This window comes from Triticum dicoccoides, chromosome 7B (genome assembly GCF_002162155.2).
Source record: "Triticum dicoccoides isolate Atlit2015 ecotype Zavitan chromosome 7B, WEW_v2.0, whole genome shotgun sequence".
In the NCBI taxonomy this organism is placed as follows: domain Eukaryota; kingdom Viridiplantae; phylum Streptophyta; class Magnoliopsida; order Poales; family Poaceae; genus Triticum; species Triticum dicoccoides.
Genome location: NC_041393.1, coordinates 23,781,104 through 23,808,979, shown reverse-complemented (window position 1 = coordinate 23,808,979; position 27,876 = coordinate 23,781,104). Strand labels below are relative to the sequence as shown.

The window sequence follows — 27,876 nt, the reverse complement described above, 5'->3', positions numbered from 1 at the left end:
TCGCTCACGAGCAAACCGTGACAGCCAGCCAGATGCCCAGATATGGCCGTGCAGACACGGGCCGCACACAGCCACTGAAAACCGCAGCTGCTCTTCCGTCCGCCCGTCCCTCCGCCCGTCCGCGCCACTCCACTCGCCTTGCCCCACTCCCACTCCTCTCTCTCTCTCCCGCGCCCCGCTCATCACCACCTCGGCCTCGGCGAGGCAGCGCAGGCAAACCCCCCGATCCGCTTTTGCAGGCAGCGCACTAAAACCCCGGGGAGCGCGCCCCGCGGCAGCAGCAGCACCGCAGTGGGAGAGAGAGGCTTCGCCCCGGCCCGCACCGAGCGCGCGGGGCGATCCACCGTCCGCCCGTCCGCACCTCCTCCTCTGCTCCGCGGGCCCGCACCCATGGCGGCGACGGGCGTCGGCGCCGGGTGCCTCGCCCCCAGCGTCCGCCTGCGCGCCGATCCGGCGACGGCGGCCCGAGCGTCCGCCTGCGTCGTCCGCGCGCGGCTCCGGCGCGTCGCGCGGGGCCGCTACGTCGCCGAGCTCAGCAGGGAGGGCCCCGCGGCGCGCCCCGCGCAGCAGCAGCAGCTGGCCCCGCCGCTCGTGCCAGGCTTCCTCGCGCCGCCGCCGCCCGCGCCCGCCCAGTCGCCGGCCCCGACGCAGCCGCCCCTGCCGGACGCCGGCGTGGGGGAACTCGCGCCCGACCTCCTGCTCGAAGGTACCGCGGTTCAATCGATTTCTTCGTGACGGATGTTCAGTCCATTCAGTTGTATATATTTGATACTACGTCCGTTGTTCATCAGCCGTACAGATTTACCAGCATACTAGATAGAAATCGAGACCGACGCGGGCAGATCAATAGATTTTTCTAGACGTTTTATTGGATCGTGAGATGATTGATTGGGGTGGCGTGTCGATACGATAGCGGTGCACCGCCGATGTATCGGGGCCTGTGCACGTGGTTGGGTCTCAGCAGACATATCACTCGACTGGTATCGTAATTTAGTACTAGTAGTATAGTACTACTAGAAAGAAGACTGAAAAGGCTAGGCCAAGTGCACGCATGTTGGGAACGTAGTTAAATTGAGGAGTTTGTCTTTTGCTTGGCCTGGTATTATTACCAAAAATGGTGGAGTCCCTGTACTTAATGGGAAAATCTTAACATGACACTGGGGTTTATGAGTCTCCAATTGTATATTCTCAGCACTCAACTGATTTTACTGATAGACATACACATTTTTTTTTTTGAGGGGTAGTGGACATGCACATGAGCCCCCTTCTTCAAGGAATGCAATGCTTCTTTCTGTTTTATATGACAGGAACTAGAAGAGCTTCCACCTTTGAGTACAGAAGTAGTATCGAAATTGAAGACCCTTGTATTACTGTCTTGTTTTTCAATGAAATGGGAGGCCCATGCAGTAAGTCACATGGGCGCCTGGGAGGCTGGGATCATGTGTGCTTTGCAGAGTACTAGACCCAGCTCACTCTCTGTTAGATTCTTTGTTGGGTTGCTACTTTGTGTTTGCTGTGTAGTATATTAGACATCCTGAATTTGGCATCTAGCCAAGAACAGAATGCAGGTTGCGCCAATTTTTAAAGAATGTGATCTTCTAAGTATTAATTAATCATGTTCTGCTAATGCCTGTCCTAACTCTGGTCTTGACAAATATACCATATGAATATTTTCCATTTTGCAACCAGGGATTGCTGAGGATTCCATTGACAGCATAATTGTGGCTGCAAGTGAGCAGGATTCTGAGATCATGGATGCCAAGGATCAACCTCAAGCTAAAGTTACTCGCAGCATCGTGTTTGTGACTGGGGAAGCTGCTCCTTATGCAAAGTCAGGGGGGTTGGGAGATGTTTGTGGTTCGTTACCAATTGCTCTTGCTGCTCGTGGTCACCGAGTGATGGTTGTAATGCCAAGATACTTAAATGGGTCCTCTGATAAAAACTATGCAAAGGCATTATACACTGCGAAGCACATTAAGATTCCATGCTTTGGGGGATCACATGAAGTGACCTTTTTTCATGAGTATAGAGACAACGTCGATTGGGTGGGTACACAATCACCTTCTTATTCTCTGTTAAATTCTAGCAACTGTTTATCCTTGTTTACACTTTCTTTTAGCCCTGCAAAGACATATGTGATCTCCATACTTTCTTGTTATTTCCCTTGTACTCTTGCGCATGAAGGTCAAAATATGATATACCCATGGAAGTCATGCATGTGCCTAGTATTTTTGGTGTCGGTGCCTTTAACTTTCAGGGATTAATACGTGGAATTTGATAACTAAAGTTTATTTTATTGAAAAAAATTGTAGGTTGGCTGAGCCCACAGCCACGCAGTGCCACCACTGCTTGCACATGATTTTGCATTTCTGTTTGCACCAAGCACTTCATGTGAATAAGGTGTAAAATCATAAAGTACCAATTTTATTCTGCCAATTGCTCTTAAGAGTATATACATTTATCTTGGCCTCAATCATGGGAGTACTGTGCATTCAGTGCACCATCATTGTTCTAAGGAGAAAATGTGGGTGCAAGGAAGACACTTTTGTCCCTTAATAAAAGGCAGGCACTCTGTTGTCATATAGATAGAAAGCAACAAACTTATTTCAAAGAGCTAACAATGGCAAAAGAACCAAAAAAAGCATGCTAAGGCGGCGACACCAAAAGGTGAGGGGGGCCTTGTGACTGACAGCACCCCAAACTATTGCCATTGTTTTACTAAATGAAGATCATTTTAGAAGCTCTCAGGAACTTCGGAAACAGTGGCTTTCCGCCCACAGATCGTCTGTTGATATTTTTGTCCACTGATACTTTTTTTGCTCCTTACAAGAGTGCCTATGTTGACATAGATGTTAAGTTGTTCATAAGTTTACTTCTTATTCTAAACAGCAAGTGCCTAATGCTTGCATTTATTTTGGCTATTTATTTTTATTCTCATTTCAATCAACACTTTTGTTCAGGTGTTTGTCGATCATCCGTCATATCACAGACCAGGAAGTTTATATGGAGATAATTTTGGTGCTTTTGGTGATAATCAGGTACATTACACTATACTAAGCTCCTAGTTGACTAAGTCATAAGTTGTACCACCTCGCTGACCGGCTGCTCTATGTCGTGCAGTTCAGATACACACTCCTTTGCTATGCTGCATGCGAGGCCCCACTAATCCTTGAATTGGGAGGATATATTTATGGACAGAATTGCATGTTTGTTGTGAACGATTGGCATGCCAGCCTTGTGCCAGTGTACGTTGTTTGTGGATCTGAAAGTCCAATCCTTTATTCATTCTCTGCTTTGCAGTGTGCCCATGTCTACATTTCTTTTATGCTTTTTTCATGTCTGTTCTTATATTGCATATATGCTTATGGAGTCTAAAAGTTACCGGAGGGAATAACTCTTAAGGATTTCCTCAATCAATTATCTTTAGCTTTAGTTAACATTTATTGTGGCAAACATAATGTGTTTTGAGATTTACAAGTTCAGAGATTGCACTTCACCAGTTCGTAGCTAATCTGATGTTTTCCCCGAGAAAATGCCTAAAGCTTTGTGTCTTGATGCATTGATAGACAAAGAGTTTATGTACAGTCCCAAAGAGGGGACACAAAATTACAACACCGCACCCCTGAGAACTAGGCGCTGCCGGAAGAAGCGATGCAAGCCCCACTGCCCCTGCCTTCGCTCACAGCCGGGCCTCAGCCTTGATTGTGTCAAGTAAGCTAGCAGTGCTAGACTGCGCAAGGTCGATTCGTCGAAGATGACAGTGTTGCGCTGCTTCCAAATCCACCAAACTATGAGCATGATCACTGGAGATGTACCTTTTCTCGCGGCTGAGGGGGTGGACTGGTGGTCTGCTGCTGCCAATTTTCAGATAATCTGAAAAATGCATGTTTTGATGATTTTAGTATCTTGCGGACCCTGGGTACCACCTAAGCTTTCACACAGTAATTTGCAGTTACACCTATAAAAGTAACGGTCATGATATGCATGTGTTTTGGGTAGATCATGGTGCATGCATTTTAGGAATTAGGACATGTCAGAACCACGTGAGGCTTATGGGGCAATTCATTTGTTCCATTATACGAGTCACGAATATGGTTCAGCATGTTTGGACACTACTTGTTTGGGGCAATTTGAGATGGTGAATTGTAGCTGCTTGATGTTGGCTAGGTGGATTATTTTGTACAAGTATCGATGTTAGATGCATATTTCCTTTTGCCTTGTGCTGTTTGCCATGTCGTGTTCCCCTTTTTTGTCGCCAGTGTTGCATGTTAAATTGGTTTTCATTACGTAATCAACTTTGTTGCTGACATCAGTCATTTTTATTCAGCCTTCTTGCTGCAAAATATAGACCATACGGTGTTTACAGAGATTCCCGCAGCACCCTTGTTATACATAATTTAGCACATCAGGTTTGGGTCTACCACTTCTCATTATCTGTACATGGCTTTGTAAGTCAGTTCACACGTATCGTCATACTGTTCAATGTCATTAGGGTGTGGAGCCTGCAAGTACATATCCTGATCTGGGATTGCCTCCTGAATGGTATGGAGCTTTAGAATGGGTATTTCCAGAATGGGCAAGGAGGCATGCCCTTGACAAGGGTGAGGCAGTTAACTTTTTGAAAGGAGCAGTTGTGACAGCAGATCGGATTGTGACCGTCAGTCAGGTGAAATACTCATACTTCTCTTTTTTCTTTGCGGGATGTTCTTCAGTTCAATTGCCCTGTCTTTCACGCAATTAAGAAATGATTTAATCTTTTGTTTCTAGGGTTATTCATGGGAGGTCACAACTGCTGAAGGTGGACAGGGCCTCAATGAGCTCTTAAGCTCCCGAAAAAGTGTATTGAATGGTAACTATATTTGAATCCACTTATCTTCTTCTGAAACATATTTACAGAAATAGATGGATGGGTTGCAAGTATTAATTCAGTTTGCTCTTTCGGTATGCAGGAATTGTAAATGGAATTGACATTAATGATTGGAACCCCACCACAGACAAGTGTCTCCCTCATCATTATTCTGTCGATGACCTCTCTGGAAAGGTGTGTGGATAGTACCCTATATAATAACATGTATATGTGATCTAGCACTTTCTTTTTCTTTGCTAGTTTGCCTCCCATGATGTTCTCACTAACTAATCCTATGTGGTTTGGCATACTTGTCAGGCCAAATGTAAAGCTGAATTGCAGGAGGAGTTGGGTTTACCTGTAAGGGAGGATGTTCCTTTGGTTAGATACCAACCCCTAAGATATATATTTTTTAAATCCCTAAAAAAAACTTGCCGATCATCTCATTAGCTTGATTCACAGATTGGCTTTATTGGAAGACTGGATTACCAGAAAGGCATTGATCTCATTAAAATGGCCATTCCAGAGCTCATGAGGGAGGACGTGCAATTTGTAAGTTCATATTCTTTTTCTTGAGACTAGAGTATTAAATCAAACATCAGTAATATGCTACTGCAAGTTTTGAAACAAAGTTGGAGGCAATAAATATATGTGTAGCACTGACCATGCAGTGCCACTATAGCTGGAGTGTCCTGTAGTCTATGTGATCTAACACACTCAACAACATGTTTTCGCATACAAACACATGCGTGCGCGCAACAAACATACTCTACAATAAAATTGGCTTGGTGAACTGCAGACATGCTCTTATATCCATTCCAACATTTCTTGTTTCATCATTGGCTGAAGACTAAGAGAAAGGGGACCCAGGGTGATTTTAGCAGTTTGTAGCCAACAGATCCAGTAAGGAAGCTAGCCGAGCCTAGGAGGATTCGCTTAGGTAGCTGGAATGTAGGGTCCCTGACAGGGAAGCTTCGGGAGCTAGTCGATGCAGCGGTGAGGAGAGGTGTTGATATCCTTTGCGTCCAAGAAACCAAATGGAGGGGACAGAAGGCGAAGGAGGTGGAGGATATCGGCTTCAAGCTGTGGTACACGGGGACGGCTGCAAAATGCAAACAGAAAGGGCGTAGGCATTTTGATCAACAAGAGCCTTAATTATGGAGTGGTAGACGTCAAGAGACGTGGGGACCGGATTATCCTGGTCAAGCTGGTGGTTGGGGACTTAGTTCTCAATGTTATCAGCGCGTATGCCCCGCAAGTAGGCCACAATGAGAACACCAAGAGGGAGTTCTGGGAAGGCATGGAAGACATGGTTAGGAGTGTACCGATTGGCGAGAAGCTCTTCATAGGAGGAGACCTCAATGGCCACGTGGGTACATCTAACATAGGTTTTGAAGGGGCACATGGGGGCTTTGGCTATGGCATCAAGAATCAAGAAGATGTCTTAAGCTTTGCTCTAGCCTACGACATGATTGTAGCTAAGACGCTCTTTAGAAAGAGAGAATCACATCTGGTGACTTTTAGTAGTGGCCAACACTCTAGCCAGATCGATTTCATCCTCTCGAGAAGAGAAGATAGGCGTGCGCGCCTGGACTGTAAGGTGATACCTGGAGAGAGTGGTGTACCCCAGCATAAGCTGGTGGTTGCTGACTTCCGCTTTCCGATTCTTGTCCAGCAGGATAAGCGTGCCAAAGTCGCTAGAATGAAGTGGTGGAAGCTCAAGGGGGAGGTAGCTCAGGCGTTCAAGGAGAGGGTCATTAGGGAGGGCCCTTGGGAGGAAGGAGGGGACGCGGACAATGTGTGGATGAAGATGGCGACTTGCATTCGTAAGGTGGCCTCGGAGGAGTTTGGAGTGTCCAGGGGACGGAGAAGAGAAGATAAGGATACCTGGTGGTGGAATGATGATGTCCAGAAGGCGATTAAAGAGAAGAAAGATTGCTTTAGACGCCTATACCGGGATAGGAGTGCAGTCAACATAGAGAAGTACAAGATGGCGAAGAAGGCCGCAAAGCGAGCTGTCAGTGAAGCAAGGGGTCGGGCATATGAGGACCTCTACCAACGGTTAGGCACGAAGGAAGGCGAAAGGGACTTCTATAAGATGGCCAAGATCCGAGATAGGAAGACGAGGATATTGGCCAAGTCAAATGCATCAAGGACGGAGCAGACCAACTGTTGGTGAAGGACGAGGAGATTAAGCATAGATGGCGGGAGTACTTCGACAAGCTGTTCAATGGGGAGGATGAGACTCCTACCATTAAACTGGACGACTCCTTTGGTGAGACCAGCATGTGTTTTGTGTGGCGAATCCAGGTGTCTGAGGTCAAGGAGGCTTTAAAAAGGATGAAAGGAGGCAAGGCGATGGGCCCTGATTGTATCCCCATTGAGGTGTGGAAAGGCCTCGAGGAAAAAGCGATAGTATGGCTAACCAAGCTTTTGAACCTCATTTTTCGGGCAAACAAGATGCCAGAAGAATGGAGACGAAGTATATTAGTACCAATCATCCAAAACAAGGGGGATGTCAGAGTTGTACTAATTACCGTGGAATTAAGCTGATGAGCCATACAATGAAGCTATGGGAGAGTCATTGAGCACCGCTTAAGAAGAATGACAAGCGTGACCAAAAATCAGTTTGGTTTCATGCCTGGGAGGTCAACCATGGAAGCCATTTTCTTGGTACGACAACTTATGGAGAGATACAGGGAGCAAAAGAAGGACTTGCATATGGTGTTCATTGACTTGGAGAAGGACTATGATAAGATACCGCGGAATGTCATGTGGTGGGCCTTGGAGAAACACAAAGTCCCAGCAAAGTACATTACCCTCATCAAGGACATGTACGATAATGTTGTGACAAGTGTTCGAACAAGTGATGTCGACCCTGATGACTTCCCGATTAAGATAGGACTGCATCAGGGGTCAGCTTTGAGTCCTTATCTTTTTGCCTTGGTGATGGATGAGGTCACAAGGGATATACAAGGAGATATCCCATGGTGTATGCTCTTTGCGGATGATGTGGTGCTAGTTGACGATAGTCGGACGGGGGTAAATAAGAAGTTAGAGTTATGGAGACAAACCTTGGAATCAAAAGGGTTTAGGCTTAGTAGAACTAAAACCGAGTACATGATGTGCGGTTTTAGTACTACTATGTGTGAGGAGGAGGTTAGCCTTGATGGGCAGGTAGTACCCCAGAAGGACACCTTTCGATATTTGGGGTCAATGCTGCAGGAGGATGGGGGTATTGATGAAGATGTGAACCATCGAATCAAAGCCGGACGGATGAAGTGGCGCCAAGCTTCTGGCATTCTTTGTGACAAGAGAGGGCCACAAAAGCTAAAAGGCAAGTTCTACATGACGACGGTTCGACCCGCAATGTTGTATGGCGTTGAGTGTTGGCCGACTAAAAGGTGACATGTTAACAGTTAGGTGTGGCGGAGATGCGTATGTTGAGATGGATGTGTGGCCACACGAGGAAGGATCGAGTCCGGAATGATGATATATGAGATAAGAGTTGGGGTAGCACCAATTGAAGAGAAGCTTGTCCAACATCGTCTGAGATGGTTTGGGCATATTCAACGCAGGCCTCCGAAAGCTCCAGTGCATAGCGGACGGCTTAAGTGTGCGGAGAATGTCAAGAGAGGGCGGGGTAGACCGAATTTGACATGGGAGGAGTCCGTTAAGAGAGACCTGAAGGATTGGAGTATTACGAAAGAACTAGCTATGGACAGGGGTGCGTGGAAGCTTGCTATCCATGTGCCAGAGCCATGAGCTGGTCACAAGATTTTATGGGTTTCACCTCTAGCCTACCCCAACTTGTTTGGGACTAAAGGCTTTGTTGTTGTTGTTGTTGTTGTAGCCAACTAGATCCAGTTGATCAGTGGTATCTTTTTACCCTTTTACAGGTCATGCTTGGATCTGGGGATCCAATTTTTGAAGGCTGGATGAGATCTACCGAGTCGAGTTACAAGGATAAATTCCGTGGATGGGTTGGATTTAGTGTTCCAGTTTCCCACAGAATAACTGCAGGGTATGCCGAGAACTTAACAAGACCTTCGTTATCAGCTTGGATATATTATAATGTTCAAAACATTTATGTCTCTCTTTTTGTGCAGTTGCGATATATTGTTAATGCCATCGAGATTTGAACCTTGCGGTCTTAATCAGCTATATGCTATGCAATATGGTACAGTTCCTGTAGTTCATGGAACTGGGGGCCTCCGAGTAAGACAACTGCCCTGAAAATTAACCTTATCTTGGCTCCAACGCAAATGTTCTAATTGGCTCGTGTATTCAACAGGACACAGTCGAGACCTTCAACCCTTTTGGTGCAAAAGGAGAGGAGGGTACAGGGTACGTACTGCTCAAGTTTCGCTAACTTTCAGTGTATCTTTTTGCAATGTCTTCGGGGTACATTGCGCCATAAATCAACCTGTGGTGATTAACTGTTACTGTTCTGTACTTGCAGGTGGGCGTTCTCACCGCTAACCGTGGACAAGATGTTGTGGGTAAGTTTTTGCTGAGCTCTTGTCCGGTTATAGGATAGATCTTGGCTGTAGCATGGTATCTTAGTGCCCCTTTGTGACGATAACTCATACCATGGTTTGGTTCTCCGATGGGGGCCAGAATGGCGTCTAGTGTCTGCGATCTGTGTAACTAACTAGACAATGCCGGGTTGTTCCAAGTGAAAATTTACCTTTTGACCATTGTGCAGGCATTGCGAACCGCGATGTCGACATTCAGGGAGCACAAGCCGTCCTGGGAGGGGCTCATGAAGCGAGGCATGACGAAAGACCATACGTGGGACCATGCCGCCGAGCAGTACGAGCAGATCTTCGAGTGGGCCTTCGTGGACCAACCCTACGTCATGTAGACGGGGACTGGGGAGGTCCAAGTGCGAGTCTCCTTGAGCTCTGAAGACATCCTCTTCATCCTTCCGCGGCCCGGAAGGATACCCCTGTACATTGCGTTGTCCTGCTACAGTAGAGTCGCAATGCGCCTGCTTGCTTTGGTTCGCCGGTTCGAGAACATATGACGGCTGTGCTGCTGCGGCGGTGACAGCTTCGGGTGGACGACAGTTACAGTTTTGGGGAATAAGGAAGGGATGTGCTGCAGGATGGTTAACAGCAAAGCACCACTCAGATGGCAGCCTCTCTGTCCGTGTTACAGCTGAAATCAGAAACCAACTGGTGACTCTTTAGCCTTAGTGATTGTGAAGTTTGTTGCCTTCTGTGTATGTTGTCTTGTCCTTAGCTGACAAATATTTGACCTGTTGGAGAATTTTATCTTTGCTGCTGTTTTTTTTTAATCAAAAGAGGGGGTTTCCTCCGATTTCATTAACGAAACCACCAAAATAACAGCATCCAGCGCAGGTCTCGGGTTCAGATCTACTTATAAACTACTAAATCTAACAGCAGCTAAAAAGCTTAAAGATTCAGGCGGCATAACTGAACATAATCCACAAACGAAGGGACAAAGCCTGACAGTAAACATAAGAACCAGATCCTAAAACAAACGCAGCAGACACACAAAGCACATGTCGCTGAAGAGGCTAGTGCACCCCTGGTTATCTAGTCTCTGCACCCCTGGTCTCCACCCGCCACTGTTTTTCCTTCAGTTATCTAGTCTCTGTACCCCTGGTCTCCACACCTGTGACGCTCGATATATTTCACTTGCTACCCGCTCGATTACTCTTGCCCCCAACATCAGTAGCATTTGCTCTGGGTTTTTATCTTTCACTTGCTACCCGCTCGATTACTCTTGCCCCCAACATCAGTAGCATTTGCTCTGGGTTTTTATCTTTCACTTGCTACCCGCTCGATTACTCTTGCCCCCAACATCAGTAGCATTTGCTCTGGGTTTTTATCTGCAAAATAGACCAATCAACGATCCAATTGCACATTAGTCTTACTAGAATCATGGGATCATGAATTTGTTTTTGTTCTAAAAATAATGGCATTTCTGCATTTTCAGATGGATCAGAATATAGAAGACATTCCAGGAAGGACTAATTTTTTCTCTGTTTTTTGAAAAGTTTTCAACCATCTGTTCAGACAATCATCTAACCTACTAGGGGTTGATCTCAAATCAAATGAACATTTAATTAAGCTTCATATAAGTCTGGCGGCAGAACAACTAAAAAACAAATCAATAGTTTCATCATGTCCACAATAGACACATTCTTTCTTCCCTTTCCACCCTTTTATGATTAAGTTGTCTTTAGTTAGAATGCTTTTATGCACAGTCAACCAAAAGAACATTTTAATCTTGGCTAGAATTTTAATTTTCCATAAAACTTGTGTGGGAAGCCCACGTCAGTTTAATTAAGGAAAAGATATAGAGATTTCACAGAGAATTTTCTATTGGTAAGCATCCACATAGGCTTTTCCTTGCCTCCATACATTCTAATATCCTTGCATCTAGATTTGAGGCTAGCCCCTCAGATTTGTCCCCAAGTAAACTTCTTCTAAAAGTAAAATTATCTCATCCCATTTCAATAGCCTCTGCAACAAAGATATCATGATTAAAACTAACATTGTATAAGCTAGGATAAGCCTCTTTTAAAGGTTTGGAGCCCACCCACCAATCTTCCCAAAACCTAGTGTTTCTGCCATCCCCCAACTGTTTCTTAACATGTTGGTAATATAATTTTTTCACCTCCAAAAGGCTCCCCCAAAATTGAGAATCTCCAGTTTTTTTCTTCATGCCAGAGATGCATTTACCCTTCACATACTTATTAAGTAAAATATCAATCCATATTCCTTCTTCAGTTTCCACTTTCCAAAACTATTTAGCAAATAGAGCTTTATTCATTAGTTCTAGATTTAAAATTCCCAACCCCCACCCCCTCCCTCCCAATGTTTTTTTGCAAAGTTTTAAATAGCCGGCTATAGCTCCGCTATAGTCTTTTCAGCAGGGTGCCGCTAAATGGTCGCCTTCATAAAAAGCTAGCTATATCCTGCTATAGCCCGCTATAGCAGTTTTGAAGGATCGCCGCTATTTTCCATAGCCCGCTATTTAAAACATTGTTCTTTTGAGAGGCAGCATGTTTTCCAATTGACTAAATGATATTTCTTTTTGTCCTCATTCTCCCACCAGACTTGTCTAGCTCTGAAGAAGTCAGCTTTTTTCCCCTAATGCCAACCGACAGGGGATAGAAAGACATCATATACATTAGAATGTTAGATAAACAGGATTGGACCAAGGTCCATGTTTAGAAGTCTCCCTTGCCGGCCAACACATATTTTTTTTCAATTTACTCAGTAATAATCTTCCAAAATTTACTTCCTAGCCTTACATCAGAAACAAGAAACCCTAGGTATTTCAATGGAATTTTCCCAAGTTCACAAGTAAAAACTTCCTGATAAATTGTTGTTTTAGTGATGGCCTCTCCAAATAAAAATATCTCAATCTTGTGAAAGTTTATAGTCAGACCTGAACTAGGCTGTAGCCTAGTGGCAAGGGAGCGCAGTGGCGTCTCCAGCAACCAGGGTTCGAGCCACGTCGGGGACGAATTTCTGGTTTTTCACAAGGGATGCTTCTCCTATATCAATAAACCATGGGTGCTAGTTCCCATGAGTTTCATCTTTTCAAAAGCACTAAGAATGAATTTTAGATTTTTGGCACTTTCTTCATCATCTTGTAATAAGAATATGGTACCATCTACATATTGAAGCATGTTTACACCATTATTTCAAACTCAGGCATAACTCCTTTCACAAAACCATTTTGTTTGGCCTTGTCTAGTATGATAGCTTGGGCATCATCAGCTAAATCAAATAGTAGGGGAGACATGGAATCTTCTTGCCTCACCCTTTATGTGTTTTAAAATATGGCCCTATCACATCATTTACCTTGACATACATGCCCTCCAACCATAGTGTGTATCATCAAGTCACACCATTGATCTCAGGAAAATTCTTTAGTTTCAACATCTTATATACAAATGGCCATTTTATCTTATCATAAGCTTTCTCAAAGTCCACCTGGAACAAGAGTGCCCTTTGCTTTTTTTTATGGTGAATAGTATTTAGGGCCTCATGTAACACCACCACTCCCTCCATAATATATATCCCCTTAATAAAGGGGGTTTGTGTGTGGGAGATGATGGGCTTGATCACCCTACTCAACATGTTCATCAGCACTTTAGTAATGATTTTAAAACTAACATTAAGAAGGCATATTGGTCTAAATTTTTGTATCTGCTTAGCATCTTGCACTTTTGGTATCAAGGTGATAATTCCATAATTAAGTCTTCTTATCTCTACTCCTAATGGACGAATTGGTTGAATAGTCCCCCCCACTTTCAACCGGTTTATTTTCAACCAGTTTATTTTCAACCGGTTTTTCTTCGTCCCACCTCCCACCGGGTTTTCTCTTTTCTCGTCTGACCGGCAATACCCAACGTATTTATGGTAATAAATCATAATTAATCCACGTATAGTAATAAATCAATCCAGGTATGGTAAGGTCATAACTCAGGAAATTTTGAATATGGTAATAAATTTAAATTACCCCAAAGACTATCAATCCAGGTATGGTAAGGCCATAAATCGGGAAATATCGAATATGGTAATAAATTTAAATTACCCCAAAGGCTATCAATCCAGGTATGGTAAGGCCATAACTCGGGAAATATCGAATATGGTAATAAATTTCGATCTGTTTCATCTCAGCCTCCAGCCTCGAGAGGAGCCGCCGCCGAGAGGAGACGCCCCAGCCCCGAGAGGACCCACCGCCGCCGCCGCCGCCGAGAGGAGACGCCCCAGCCCCGATAGGATCCGCCGCCGCCGCCGCCGGGGAACGAGGTCGCCGCCGCCTCCCTCGGCTGGTGGGAGGTTTGACCGGTCTGGCGTTGGCACCGCAGATCACCCTCTGGTCCATGGCCTCGACTAGGTACGAATCCCTCCTCCACTTCTTCTGGTTTGGTTATTTCCGCATCTTGATCTGATTCGGACGTGTGTGCAGTTTGCTATGATCTGGCGACGGGGATGCAAGGAGAAGCTGCTGCGGTTTCAAGGGGCCGTGAGGATGCCCACCATGAAGGCGTGTCTGGGATGATGAAGGTGATATCCGCCAGGTCCCCGTTGCCGTCGACTGGCGGCGGCCACCGTCTCCTCTTTCATGGCGTCGTCGGGGCCTTCCCCTGCCAAGCGTAGCGGCTCCTTGGCTGGATCACCGTCGCACACCTCACCGGCGTGGTCGGCAAGATCTGCATCTCGATCCTCGCCACTCTCTATCCTCTTGCAGGTAATAGGCTTTCCGCCCCCTCTTTTATCTCCGGCGTTCTCGTGTGCATGGATTGTGAGCGTGAAGGAATATTTCTCTTCTATTTCATGGTGCTGCTATGCTCCTTCTGCTTTCACACTCACATATATAGATTCTTCAAAGGAATTGGATGCTGATAATATCAACTAAGTTCCCTGAATGTGATATATATTCTTCCCTCGCTTTGAATTGATTGCCCCAAACAATATATCTCTGGTTGACAGTCATGGCCTATTATTATTGTTGTTAATTTACAACACTCTGCGCTGTATTGTCCAATCATGGTCCAAACTTCAACTTGGTTGTGGATTCATTGTATGTACCATATGCTGTTCATAGCTACAAAATTGCAATCTCGCGAAAATGTTCTTGAATACAGTAATTTTTTGTCACATAACCCATATGCTGATGATAAAGTTTGTTGTATGAGCTTGTGGCATACTGATCAGACAGGTGGCAGGTATGCATTCAGATGTTGCAGCTCTAAGGAAGGGTAGTATATGGCACATGGCTTCGTGGGTTGTTCAACAAGAAGTGTTTTGGGCATATTCGAAAGGCAATCTTGTGAAAATTATAGATCGATTTTCTTATTCCGTCATCAGCTTCTATTGATATGAGCGATACAAAAAGTTCAGCACTGAATTTTAGTATGTTAACTTGCAAGATTTCTCACGACTATGTTTTTTTGTTATAGGTTTATAAATTTCGAAATATAGTTGCAGCTTCACGGAATGGACGTCCCAAATTATGTTAGTGTCTATATGTTTACTTGGTGGTGGTCTAGCGTGAGTGACACCTGCATCTGTAACTTACCCATTGGATGTTCTTCGAAATCACCTGACAACACAGGTGATGCTTTTCTTCCTTTCGTGATTTGTGAATAACACTAAGCCAACTAGTCAATCAATATAACTTCCAGTTAGAACTTAGAGCATCTTTACCTAACGCTTTCATGCAATGTAGCTTTACAGACCAAAGGAACAGGTTTTAGTAAGCTAAACTTTCATGTCTATAAAATTCTGCAGAAAACCACTAGGTATTACAAGGGCATCTTTCACACGTTGTCTACAATTTGTAGAGAAGAGAATAGTAGAGGATTGTATAAAGGCCTTTGGTCCACCTTATTGGTAAGCCGTATGTTTCTGCTGAGAATTGTTTTTTAGTTGACTTCCCAGTAACTTTTATGTGTTACAGGGAGTTGGACCTGATATATCAATCAATGTTTATGTATATGAATCCCTGAGGTCTCATTGGAAAATGGAAAGTTGAATGTCAAACTGTGCGACCAATGATTTGATATGGTACCTCCCTCTTCTCTCTTCTACGAACCCTATAACACACGTCTCAAATCTTAATTTCTTTTATCCTATTGCAGGTTAATTCCAGTTGGGTGTGTTAACCTACAGTAATCAATCAAGTCAACAAATATAACAATGATACTTTGTCTTCTGATTTTTGGTGATGATTTTTTTGTGACTGAACTAACAGGAGTTGAAGCATGTGTTCTTTTTTTATATGACTAGATGCATATGAACTGAAGCTCCATAATTTTCTTTTCAAGTCGACATTGGTGGCAACCAATACAATTAGCGTTATTTACAACCAATGAAGTCTTATAATTTTCTTTCTTAGAAATATACAGTGACGCTGACTATCATTTAGTAGCTCTACAGGCACTAGCCAAAAACAATAATGTTTATTTATTTAACCACCAAATAGAACAATAGGTTATTCTGCATTGTGGGTACACAAATCACAACACTATATTTCAGCTGTAGAAATCTATGTGGATGCCTGCTGATATTTTAAGCCTACATATTGCCGATTTGGTTTGAGTAATGCTTGAAGCATAATTTCTCTATTCCTAATGGACGAATTGGTTGAATAGTCCCCCCACTTTCAACCGGTTTATTTTCAACCGGTTTATTTTCAACCGGTTTTTCTTCGTCCCACCTCCCACTAGCCCCTCCCACCGGTTTTTCTCTTTTCTTGTCTGACCGGCAATACCCAACGTATTTATGGTAATCAATCATAATTAATCCACGTATAGTAATAAATCAATCCAGGTATGGTAAGGTCATAACTCAAGAAATTTTGAATATGGCAATTATATGGTAATAAATTTAAATTACCCCAAAGGCTATCAATCCAGATATGGTAAGGCCATAACTCGGAAAATATCGAATATGGTAATAAATTTAAATTACCACCAGGTATGGTAAGGCTATCCACGTATAGTAATCAATCATATAGTAATAAATCATAATTAATCCACGTATAGTAATAAATCAATCCAGGTATGGTAAGGTCATAACTCAGGAAATTTTGAATATGGTAATAAATTTAAATTATCCCAAAGACTATCAATCCAGGTATGGTAAGGCCATAAATCGGGAAATATCGAATATGGTAATAAATTTAAATTACCCCAAAGGCTATCAATCCAGGTATGGTAAGGCCATAACTCGGGAAATATCGAATATGGTAATAAATTTCGATCTGTTTCATCTCAGCCTCCAGCCTCGAGAGGAGCCGCCGCCGAGAGGAGACGCCCCAGCCCTGAGAGGACCCACCGCCGCCGCCGCCGCCGAGAGGAGACGCCCCAGCCCCGATAGGATCCGCCGCCGCCGCCGCCGGGGAACGAGGTCGCCGCCGCCTCCCTCGGCTGGTGGGAGGTTTGACCGGTCTGGCGTTGGCACCGCAGATCACCCTCTGGTCCATGGCCTCGACTAGGTACGAATCCCTCCTCCACTTCTTCTGGTTTGGTTATTTCCGCATCTTGATCTGATTCGGACGTGTGTGCAGTTTGCTATGATCTGGCGACGGGGATGCAAGGAGAAGCTGCTGCGGTTTCAAGGGGCCGTGAGGATGCCCACCATGAAGGCGTGTCTGGGATGATGAAGGTGATATCCGCCAGGTCCCCGTTGCCGTCGACTGGCGGCGGCCACCGTCTCCTCTTTCATGGCGTCGTCGGGGCCTTCCCCTGCCAAGCGTAGCGGCTCCTTGGCTGGATCACCGTCGCACACCTCACCGGCGTGGTCGGCAAGATCTGCATCTCGATCCTCGCCACTCTCTATCCTCTTGCAGGTAATAGGCTTTCCGCCCCCTCTTTTATCTCCGGCGTTCTCGTGTGCATGGATTGTGAGCGTGAAGGAATATTTCTCTTCTATTTCATGGTGCTGCTATGCTCCTTCTGCTTTCACACTCACATATATAGATTCTTCAAAGGAATTGGATGCTGATAATATCAACTAAGTTCCCTGAATGTGATATATATTCTTCCCTCGCTTTGAATTGATTGCCCCAAACAATATATCTCTGGTTGACAGTCATGGCCTATTATTATTGTTGTTAATTTACAACACTCTGCGCTGTATTGTCCAATCATGGTCCAAACTTCAACTTGGTTGTGGATTCATTGTATGTACCATATGCTGTTCATAGCTACAAAATTGCAATCTCGCGAAAATGTTCTTGAATACAGTAATTTTTTGTCACATAACCCATATGCTGATGATAAAGTTTGTTGTATGAGCTTGTGGCATACTGATCAGACAGGTGGCAGGTATGCATTCAGATGTTGCAGCTCTAAGGAAGGGTAGTATATGGCACATGGCTTCGTGGGTTGTTCAACAAGAAGTGTTTTGGGCATATTCGAAAGGCAATCTTGTGAAAATTATAGATCGATTTTCTTATTCCGTCATCAGCTTCTATTGATATGAGCGATACAAAAAGTTCAGCACTGAATTTTAGTATGTTAACTTGCAAGATTTCTCACGACTATGTTTTTTTGTTATAGGTTTATAAATTTCGAAATATAGTTGCAGCTTCACGGAATGGACGTCCCAAATTATGTTAGTGTCTATATGTTTACTTGGTGGTGGTCTAGCGTGAGTGACACCTGCATCTGTAACTTACCCATTGGATGTTCTTCGAAATCACCTGACAACACAGGTGATGCTTTTCTTCCTTTCGTGATTTGTGAATAACACTAAGCCAACTAGTCAATCAATATAACTTCCAGTTAGAACTTAGAGCATCTTTACCTAACGCTTTCATGCAATGTAGCTTTACAGACCAAAGGAACAGGTTTTAGTAAGCTAAACTTTCATGTCTATAAAATTCTGCAGAAAACCACTAGGTATTACAAGGGCATCTTTCACACGTTGTCTACAATTTGTAGAGAAGAGAATAGTAGAGGATTGTATAAAGGCCTTTGGTCCACCTTATTGGTAAGCCGTATGTTTCTGCTGAGAATTGTTTTTTAGTTGACTTCCCAGTAACTTTTATGTGTTACAGGGAGTTGGACCTGATATATCAATCAATGTTTATGTATATGAATCCCTGAGGTCTCATTGGAAAATGGAAAGTTGAATGTCAAACTGTGCGACCAATGATTTGATATGGTACCTCCCTCTTCTCTCTTCTACGAACCCTATAACACACGTCTCAAATCTTAATTTCTTTTATCCTATTGCAGGTTAATTCCAGTTGGGTGTGTTAACCTACAGTAATCAATCAAGTCAACAAATATAACAATGATACTTTGTCTTCTGATTTTTGGTGATGATTTTTTTGTGACTGAACTAACAGGAGTTGAAGCATGTGTTCTTTTTTTATATGACTAGATGCATATGAACTGAAGCTCCATAATTTTCTTTTCAAGTCGACATTGGTGGCAACCAATACAATTAGCGTTATTTACAACCAATGAAGTCTTATAATTTTCTTTCTTAGAAATATACAGTGACGCTGACTATCATTTAGTAGCTCTACAGGCACTAGCCAAAAACAATAATGTTTATTTATTTAACCACCAAATAGAACAATAGGTTATTCTGCATTGTGGGTACACAAATCACAACACTATATTTCAGCTGTAGAAATCTATGTGGATGCCTGCTGATATTTTAAGCCTACATATTGCCGATTTGGTTTGAGTAATGCTTGAAGCATAATTTCTCTATTCCTAATGGACGAATTGGTTGAATAGTCCCCCCACTTTCAACCGGTTTATTTTCAACCGGTTTATTTTCAACCGGTTTTTCTTCGTCCCACCTCCCACTAGCCCCTCCCACCGGTTTTTCTCTTTTCTTGTCTGACCGGCAATACCCAACGTATTTATGGTAATCAATCATAATTAATCCACGTATAGTAATAAATCAATCCAGGTATGGTAAGGTCATAACTCAAGAAATTTTGAATATGGCAATTATATGGTAATAAATTTAAATTACCCCAAAGGCTATCAATCCAGATATGGTAAGGCCATAACTCGGAAAATATCGAATATGGTAATAAATTTAAATTACCACCAGGTATGGTAAGGCTATCCACGTATAGTAATCAATCATATAGTAATAAATCATAATTAATCCACGTATAGTAATAAATCAATCCAGGTATGGTAAGGTCATAACTCAGGAAATTTTGAATATGGTAATAAATTTAAATTATCCCAAAGACTATCAATCCAGGTATGGTAAGGCCATAAATCGGGAAATATCGAATATGGTAATAAATTTAAATTACCCCAAAGGCTATCAATCCAGGTATGGTAAGGCCATAACTCGGGAAATATCGAATATGGTAATAAATTTCGATCTGTTTCATCTCAGCCTCCAGCCTCGAGAGGAGCCGCCGCCGAGAGGAGACGCCCCAGCCCTGAGAGGACCCACCGCCGCCGCCGCCGAGAGGAGACGCCCCAGCCCCGATAGGATCCGCCGCCGCCGAGAGGTGACGCCCCAGCCCCGATAGGATCCGCCGCCGCCGCCGCCGGGGAACGAGGTCGCCGCCGCCTCCCTCGGCTGGTGGGAGGTTTGACCAGTCTGGCGTTGGCACCGCAGATCACCCTCTGGTCCATGGCCTCGACTAGGTATGAATCCCTCCTCCACTTCTTCTGGTTTGGTTATTTCCGCATCTTGATCTGATTCGGACATGTGTGCAGTTTGCTATGATCTGGCGATGGGGATGCAAGGAGAAGCTGCTGCGGTTTCAAGGGGCCGTGAGGATGCCCACCATGAAGGCGTGTCTGGGATGATGAAGGTGATATCCGCCAGGTCCCCGTTGCCGTCGACTGGCGGCGGCCACCGTCTCCTCTTTCATGGCGTCGTCGGGGCCTTCCCCTACCAAGCGTAGCGGCTCCTTGGCTGGATCACCGTCGCACACCTCACCGGCGTGGTCGGCAAGATCTGCATCTCGGTCCTCGCCACTCTCTATCCTCTTGCAGGTAATAGGCTTTCCGCCCCCTCTTTTATCTCCGGCGTTCTCGTGTGCACGGATTGTGAGCGTGAAGGAATATTTCTCTTCTATTTCATGGTGCTGTTGTGCTCCTTCTGCTTTCACACTCACATATATAGATTCTTCAAAGGAATTGGATGCTGATAATATCAACTAAGTTCCCTGAATGTGATATATATTCTTCCCTCGCTTTGAATTGATTGCCCCAAACAATATATCTCTGGTTGACAGTCATGGCCTATTATTATTGTTGTTAATTTACAACACTCTGCGCTGTATTGTCCAATCATGGTCCAAACTTCAACTTGGTTGTGGATTCATTGTATGTACCATATGCTGTTCATAGCTACAAAATTGCAATCTCGCGAAAATGTTCTTGAATACAGTAATTTTTTGTCACATAACCCATATGCTGATGATAAAGTTTGTTGTATGAGCTTGTGGCATACTGATCAGACAGGTGGCAGGTATGCATTCAGATGTTGCAGCTCTAAGGAAGGGTAGTATATGGCACATGGCTTCGTGGGTTGTTCAACAAGAAGTGTTTTGGGCATATTCGAAAGGCAATCTTGTGAAAATTATAGATCGATTTTCTTATTCCGTCATCAGCTTCTATTGATATGAGCGATACAAAAAGTTCAGCACTGAATTTTAGTATGTTAACTTGCAAGATTTCTCACGACTATGTTTTTTTGTTATAGGTTTATAAATTTCGAAATATAGTTGCAGCTTCATGGAATGGATGGCCCAAATTATGTTAGTGTCTATATGTTTACTTGGTGGTGGTCTAGCGTGAGTGACACCTGCATCTGTAACTTACCCATTGGATGTTCTTCGAAATCACCTGACAACACAGGTGATGCTTTTCTTCCTTTCGTGATTTGTGAATAACACTAAGCCAACCAGTCAATCAATATAACTTCCAGTTAGAACTTAGAGCATCTTTACCTAACGCTTTCATGCAATGTAGCTTTACAGACCAAAGGAACAGGTTTTAGTAAGCTAAACTTTCATGTCTATAAAATTCTGCAGAAAACCACTAGGTATTACAAGGGCATCTTTCACACGTTGTCTACAATTTGTAGAGAAGAGAATAGTAGAGGATTGTATAAAGGCCTTTGGTCCACCTTATTGGTAAGCCGTATGTTTCTGCTGAGAATTGTTTTTTAGTTGACTTCCCAGTAACTTTTATGTGTTACAGGGAGTTGGACCTGATATATCAATCAATGTTTATGTATATGAATCCCTGAGGTCTCATTGGAAAATGGAAAGTTGAATGTCAAACTGTGCGACCAATGATTTGATATGGTACCTCCCTCTTCTCTCTTCTACGAACCCTATAACACACGTCTCAAATCTTAATTTCTTTTATCCTATTGCAGGTTAATTCCAGTTGGGTGTGTTAACCTACAGTAATCAATCAAGTCAACAAATATAACAATGATACTTTGTCTTCTGATTTTTGGTGATGATTTTTTTTGTGACTGAACTATCAGGAGTTGAAGCATGTGTTCTTTTTTTATATGACTAGATGCATATGAACTGAAGCTCCATAATTTTCTTTTCAAGTCGACATTGGTGGCAACCAATACAATTAGCGTTATTTACAACCAATGAAGTCTTATAATTTTCTTTCTTAGAAATATACAGTGACGCTGACTATCATTTAGTAGCTCTACAGGCACTAGCCAAAAACAATAATGTTTATTTATTTAACCACCAAATAGAACAATAGGTTATTCTGCATTGTGGGTACACAAATCACAACACTATATTTCAGCTGTAGAAATCTATGTGGATGCCTGCTGATATTTTAAGCCTACATATTGCCGATTTGGTTTGAGTAATGCTTGAAGCATAATTTCTCTATTCCTAATGGACGAATTGGTTGAATAGTCCCCCCCCACTTTCAACCGGTTTATTTTCAACCGGTTTATTTTCAACCGGTTTATTTTCAACCGGTTTTTCTTCGTCCCACCTCCCACTAGCCCCTCCCACCGGTTTTTCTCTTTTCTCGTCTGACCGGCAATACCCAACGTATTTATGGTAATCAATCATAATTAATCCACGTATAGTAATAAATCAATCCAGGTATGGTAAGGTCATAACTCAAGAAATTTTGAATATGGCAATTATATGGTAATAAATTTAAATTACCCCAAAGGCTATCAATCCAGATATGGTAAGGCCATAACTCGGAAAATATCGAATATGGTAATAAATTTAAATTACCACCAGGTATGGTAAGGCTATCCACGTATAGTAATCAATCATATAGTAATAAATCATAATTAATCCACGTATAGTAATAAATCAATCCAGGTATGGTAAGGTCATAACTCAGGAAATTTTGAATATGGTAATAAATTTAAATTATCCCAAAGACTATCAATCCAGATATGGTAAGGCCATAAATCGGGAAATATCGAATATGGTAATAAATTTAAATTACCCCAAAGGCTATCAATCCAGGTATGGTAAGGCCATAACTCGAGAAATATCGAATATGGTAATAAATTTCGATCTGTTTCATCTCAGCCTCCAGCCTCGAGAGGAGCCGCCGCCGAGAGGAGACGCCCCAGCCCTGAGAGGACCCACCGCCGCCGCCGCCGCCGAGAGGAGACGCCCCAGCCCCGATAGGATCCGCCGCCGCCGCCGCCGGGGAACGAGGTCGCCGCCGCCTCCCTCGGCTGGTGGGAGGTTTGACCGGTCTGGCGTTGGCACCGCAGATCACCCTCTGGTCCATGGCCTCGACTAGGTACGAATCCCTCCTCCACTTCTTCTGGTTTGGTTATTTCCGCATCTTGATCTGATTCGGACGTGTGTGCAGTTTGCTATGATCTGGCGACGGGGATGCAAGGAGAAGCTGCTGCGGTTTCAAGGGGCCGTGAGGATGCCCACCATGAAGGCGTGTCTGGGATGATGAAGGTGATATCCGCCAGGTCCCCGTTGCCGTCGACTGGCGGCGGCCACCGTCTCCTCTTTCATGGCGTCGTCGGGGCCTTCCCCTGCCAAGCGTAGCGGCTCCTTGGCTGGATCACCGTCGCACACCTCACCGGCGTGGTCGGCAAGATCTGTATCTCGATCCTCGCCACTCTCTATCCTCTTGCAGGTAATAGGCTTTCCGCCCCCTCTTTTATCTCCGGCGTTCTCGTGTGCATGGATTGTGAGCGTGAAGGAATATTTCTCTTCTATTTCATGGTGCTGCTGTGCTCCTTCTGCTTTCACACTCACATATATAGATTCTTCAAAGGAATTGGATGCTGATAATATCAACTAAGTTCCCTGAATGTGATATATATTCTTCCCTCGCTTTGAATTGATTGCCCCAAACAATATATCTCTGGTTGATAGTCATGGCCTATTATTATTGTTGTTAATTTACAACACTCTGCGCTGTATTGTCCAATCATGGTCCAAACTTCAACTTGGTTGTGGATTCATTGTATGTACCATATGCTGTTCATAGCTACAAAATTGCAATCTCGCGAAAATGTTCTTGAATACAGTAATTTTTTGTCACATAACCCATATGCTGATGATAAAGTTTGTTGTATGAGCTTGTGGCATATTGATCAGACAGGTGGCAGGTATGCATTCAGATGTTGCAGCTCTAAGGAAGGGTAGTATATGGCACATGGCTTCGTGGGTTGTTCAACAAGAAGTGTTTTGGGCATATTCGAAAGGCAATCTTGTGAAAATTATAGATCGATTTTCTTATTCAGTCATCAGCTTCTATTGATATGAGCGATACAAAAAGTTCAGCACTGAATTTTAGTATGTTAACTTGCAAGATTTCTCACGACTATGTTTTTTTGTTATAGGTTTATAAATTTCGAAATATAGTTGCAGCTTCACGGAATGGACGTCCCAAATTATGTTAGTGTCTATATGTTTACTTGGTGGTGGTCTAGCGTGAGTGACACCTGCATCTGTAACTTACCCATTGGATGTTCTTCGAAATCACCTGACAACACAGGTGATGCTTTTCTTCCTTTCGTGATTTGTGAATAACACTAAGCCAACCAGTCAATCAATATAACTTCCAGTTAGAACTTAGAGCATCTTTACCTAACGCTTTCATGCAATGTAGCTTTACAGACCAAAGGAACAGGTTTTAGTAAGCTAAACTTTCATGTCTATAAAATTCTGCAGAAAACCACTAGGTATTACAAGGGCATCTTTCACACGTTGTCTACAATTTGTAGAGAAGAGAATAGTAGAGGATTTTATAAAGGCCTTTGGTCCACCTTATTGGTAAGCCGTATGTTTCTGCTGAGAATTGTTTTTTAGTTGACTTCCCAGTAACTTTTATGTGTTACAGGGAGTTGGACCTGATATATCAATCAATGTTTATGTATATGAATCCCTGAGGTCTCATTGGAAAAAGGAAAGTTGAATGTCAAACTGTGCGACCAATGATTTGATATGGTACCTCCCTCTTCTCTCTTCTACGAACCCTATAACACACGTCTCAAATCTTAATTTCTTTTATCCTATTGCAGGTTAATTCCAGTTGGGTGTGTTAACCTACAGTAATCAATCAAGGCAACAAATATAACAATGATACTTTGTCTTCTGATTTTTGGTGATGATTTTTTTTGTGACTGAACTAACAGGAGTTGAAGCATGTGTTCTTTTTTTTATATGACTAGATGCATATGAACTGAAGCTCCATAATTTTCTTTTCAAGTCGACATTGGTGGCAACCAATACAATTAGCGTTATTTACAACCAATGAAGTCTTATAATTTTCTTTCTTAGAAATATACAGTGACGCTGACTATCATTTAGTAGCTCTACAGGCACTAGCCAAAAACAATAATGTTTATTTATTTAACCACCAAATAGAACAATAGGTTATTCTGCATTGTGGGTACACAAATCACAACACTATATTTCAGCTGTAGAAATCTATGTGGATGCCTGCTGATATTTGAAGCCTACATATTGCCGATTTGGTTTGAGTAATGCTTGAAGCATAATTTACTTCCTAATGTGCAAATAGCAGTATCATTTTTTGTCAAGAAACTGAGAAGACGGAAGAGAGTTGGTGTTGTCAGTGTGGTGAGCCTATGCGGCAACCACAAGGTTGAAGTCTGCTTTGATCGTTATTCAAGATTTGAGCCTTGGCTCCGGTTTTGATAGCTCTATATCAGTAAGTTTAGTCCAGTAACTATTTTAAGTATCTTTACTGTGCATAGTTGCATACATTTTATTCATGGATTAGTCTTGGTAATATTAACATTTGAAAAGCAATTTTTGTGTGACCATTTTTTCATCTTAGTATCTCCATCTACCAGCAAAAGTCAACGTGCACAAACCTGTATTTAACATGCAACATGAGATAGTGTGCATCGAAACTATGCTTATGTTTGTGACATCCATGTGGCATCTCATGCAGATAGATTTTATTATCCATTTCTATAGCATGCAATGTTTATTTTCTTCTTTTGGTCCATAATCCCTCCTAAAAGTAATATAAGAGTGTTTAGATCACTAAAGAAGTGATCTAAACGCTCTTATGTTTCTTTACATATGGAGTACATGTCATGATTGTTGGATACACATGCAGACTTTCAGCGAGTTTTTGTTCTCGGACTTGGGATCCACAGTCCAAAGTTGATTGGTGGATCAAGTGAACTTGGTGCATCTCCATTCAAGCTGGAGTACAATTACCGGCCCGCTTGTTTAGCGCAGTCTCCACAATCATACAAGCAAATGAGCAGCTGGCGACCCAACACACAAAGTTTCTATCTTCTTATTTTCTATACAAGTAGCAGCTGGCGCAGCGGTGGTGTTGATGAACGACACCCAATGCAGAGGCGACAGTTACCATAGGGAAGAGGTCAAGAACATCTAGCTCTTGTGGTGTTCCTCCTCATTATTGTCATCGCCATCAACAGCAACAATGACGACCGGCTCATGAGACAGCTACTAGAGAGGGAGCGAGGAAGGGGGAGACAAATCTTTCAGGTACAATGGTATGACAACCATGTTCTGAACTATCAATGAGATTTGGTGCTAAGTCAGCATCGTGTTTTATCCAATCTATCAAACACCATAAGTTTCATGTCGAATATGGTTTTAGTCCTTCATATTTTAGTATCGTTGTAAATTTATCCATTCACATATCACTCTGAGAAACAATTTTAATTGGGGGAAGGAAGAATGGGAGAAAAGAAGAGTGCTTTGACGTAAAAAAAGAAGTCGTCAATATAGCCCGTTGCAACACACGGCGTTCTACTAGGAGATGCAAGTGGAGTGGAATAATGAAAATACATTGCATCAAATACATTTTTTGATTGTTACTGTAATTTTTTTCCATACATGTGAAATTGGAACCATAGGAGCAATACTTGGACCATAGGAGCAATACATGCTCACTTTTGAATAGGAGCATAGGAGCAATTCATAGGAGCATAGGAGCATAGGAGAAATTGGAACCATAGGAGCAATACATGCTCACTGTTGAATAATTTGTATATAACTATTTATGCAATACTTGGACCATAGGAGCAATTCATTCTGTATATTTTGCTGGGGATTGTGCCTTGCAGTCAATTTATAGAAGGGTAAGATGTATCGCAATATCTTTGACTTGCATTTTCTGTGATGTCAAGTAAGAAAATAGAATATATACTCTTTGAATTATCTTTTCTTTTTTTGATGTCTCTATCTTACTTATATAATCCAATTGGCATTCGCTAAAATTTCTGTTGATGAAACATTTGTTTTGTGATGTGAGGAGGTTCTGTTTGTGAGTAGATACGGTTCGTAGATCATGATATCTGCACAATCTCAATCTACTTCCTATGACCATATATTGTATTAATGGGTTGTGTCAGGGTTATTTTATCAACTACTGGGTTGTTGATCTACATTACGGTTTAATTCTTACACGAATTAATGTTGACTCGATTCCCTGTAGTAGGTTGAGAGGCTTCTCCTCTCATGATTTACTATGATTAGTTTGCTTGGCTCCATGCTCCTCATGATTTCTTTGAATTTTTCTGTAGGTGCTTGGTCAAAAATCATCTAAGGAAAATATGTTGTTCTTCTCTACAAGGGTTGCATGTGGAATTTGAGGAGAATCTGTGCACCAGCATCCGACTCCTTGATGTTGCTCTGATCATATTGTGTAAATATATTTCTAATAAAGCAATCGCCCGATGGTGTACATGTTATAAATAACAAGAATCATCAAGTGTGAGAGATGGCAACATCATGATGGGATGGTATGTACTGTTGTGCTCATCAATAGAGTTAGATCACTTTTCTGTCTGAGAGTCGATTTTTTAGTGCGTTAGATGTATTGACAAGTACCAAAGATTGATGCCAAGCAGAACTAAAACATGTCCATGGATTACCTTCAGTCCCGCATTCCAATCAACAACATTGGGCCGAGCAAGCGCGCGGGTGGCGCAAGAGGCAATGGGCAGCCGGTGGAGACTGAGTGGTGAGCGGCGGTGGTGAGGTCGAGAGGTTGGCACCAGCGGCGAGTAGGCAATAACCGTGACGGGCGAGCG

General features: G+C 43.0%; 1 protein-coding gene and 3 long non-coding RNA genes across 4 annotated transcripts; all 4 read left to right on the top strand.

The window, feature by feature from the left end:
• Positions 1-95: 95 nt before the first annotated feature.
• On the top strand, positions 96-10,174 carry LOC119340200 (starch synthase 1, chloroplastic/amyloplastic). The gene is made up of 15 exons (XM_037612101.1): positions 96-706; positions 1,690-2,045; positions 2,961-3,038; positions 3,121-3,245; positions 4,328-4,409; positions 4,493-4,666; positions 4,768-4,849; positions 4,950-5,041; positions 5,165-5,227; positions 5,309-5,398; positions 8,746-8,870; positions 8,956-9,064; positions 9,141-9,193; positions 9,309-9,348; positions 9,555-10,174. The coding sequence occupies exons 1-15, from the start codon at positions 391-393 to the stop codon at positions 9,711-9,713; spliced, it is 1,944 nt and encodes a 647-aa protein (XP_037467998.1). The 5' UTR covers positions 96-390; the 3' UTR covers positions 9,714-10,174.
• A 4,663-nt stretch (positions 10,175-14,837) lies between these two features.
• LOC119341171 lies at positions 14,838-15,584 on the top strand. Its single transcript, XR_005164943.1, has 4 exons — positions 14,838-14,956; positions 15,133-15,234; positions 15,302-15,408; positions 15,483-15,584. It is a non-coding gene; the product is annotated as an uncharacterized LOC119341171 (long non-coding RNA).
• A 2,358-nt stretch (positions 15,585-17,942) lies between these two features.
• LOC119341228 lies at positions 17,943-18,689 on the top strand. The gene is made up of 4 exons (XR_005164987.1): positions 17,943-18,061; positions 18,238-18,339; positions 18,407-18,513; positions 18,588-18,689. It is a non-coding gene; the product is annotated as an uncharacterized LOC119341228 (long non-coding RNA).
• A 2,410-nt stretch (positions 18,690-21,099) lies between these two features.
• LOC119341148 lies at positions 21,100-22,202 on the top strand. Its single transcript, XR_005164926.1, has 4 exons — positions 21,100-21,203; positions 21,380-21,481; positions 21,549-21,655; positions 21,730-22,202. It is a non-coding gene; the product is annotated as an uncharacterized LOC119341148 (long non-coding RNA).
• Positions 22,203-27,876: the final 5,674 nt, after the last annotated feature.

Excerpts from the sequence above, each read along its gene's own strand:
- LOC119340200 (XM_037612101.1), top strand. The coding sequence starts at position 391 with ATGGCGGCGACGGGCGTCGGCGCCGGGTGCCTCGCCCCCAGCGTCCGC. Across the intron at positions 4,850-4,949 it reads CCGAAAAAGTGTATTGAATG|GAATTGTAAATGGAATTGAC; the intron begins GTAACTATATTT and ends TTCGGTATGCAG. Across the intron at positions 8,871-8,955 it reads TCCCACAGAATAACTGCAGG|TTGCGATATATTGTTAATGC; the intron begins GTATGCCGAGAA and ends CTTTTTGTGCAG.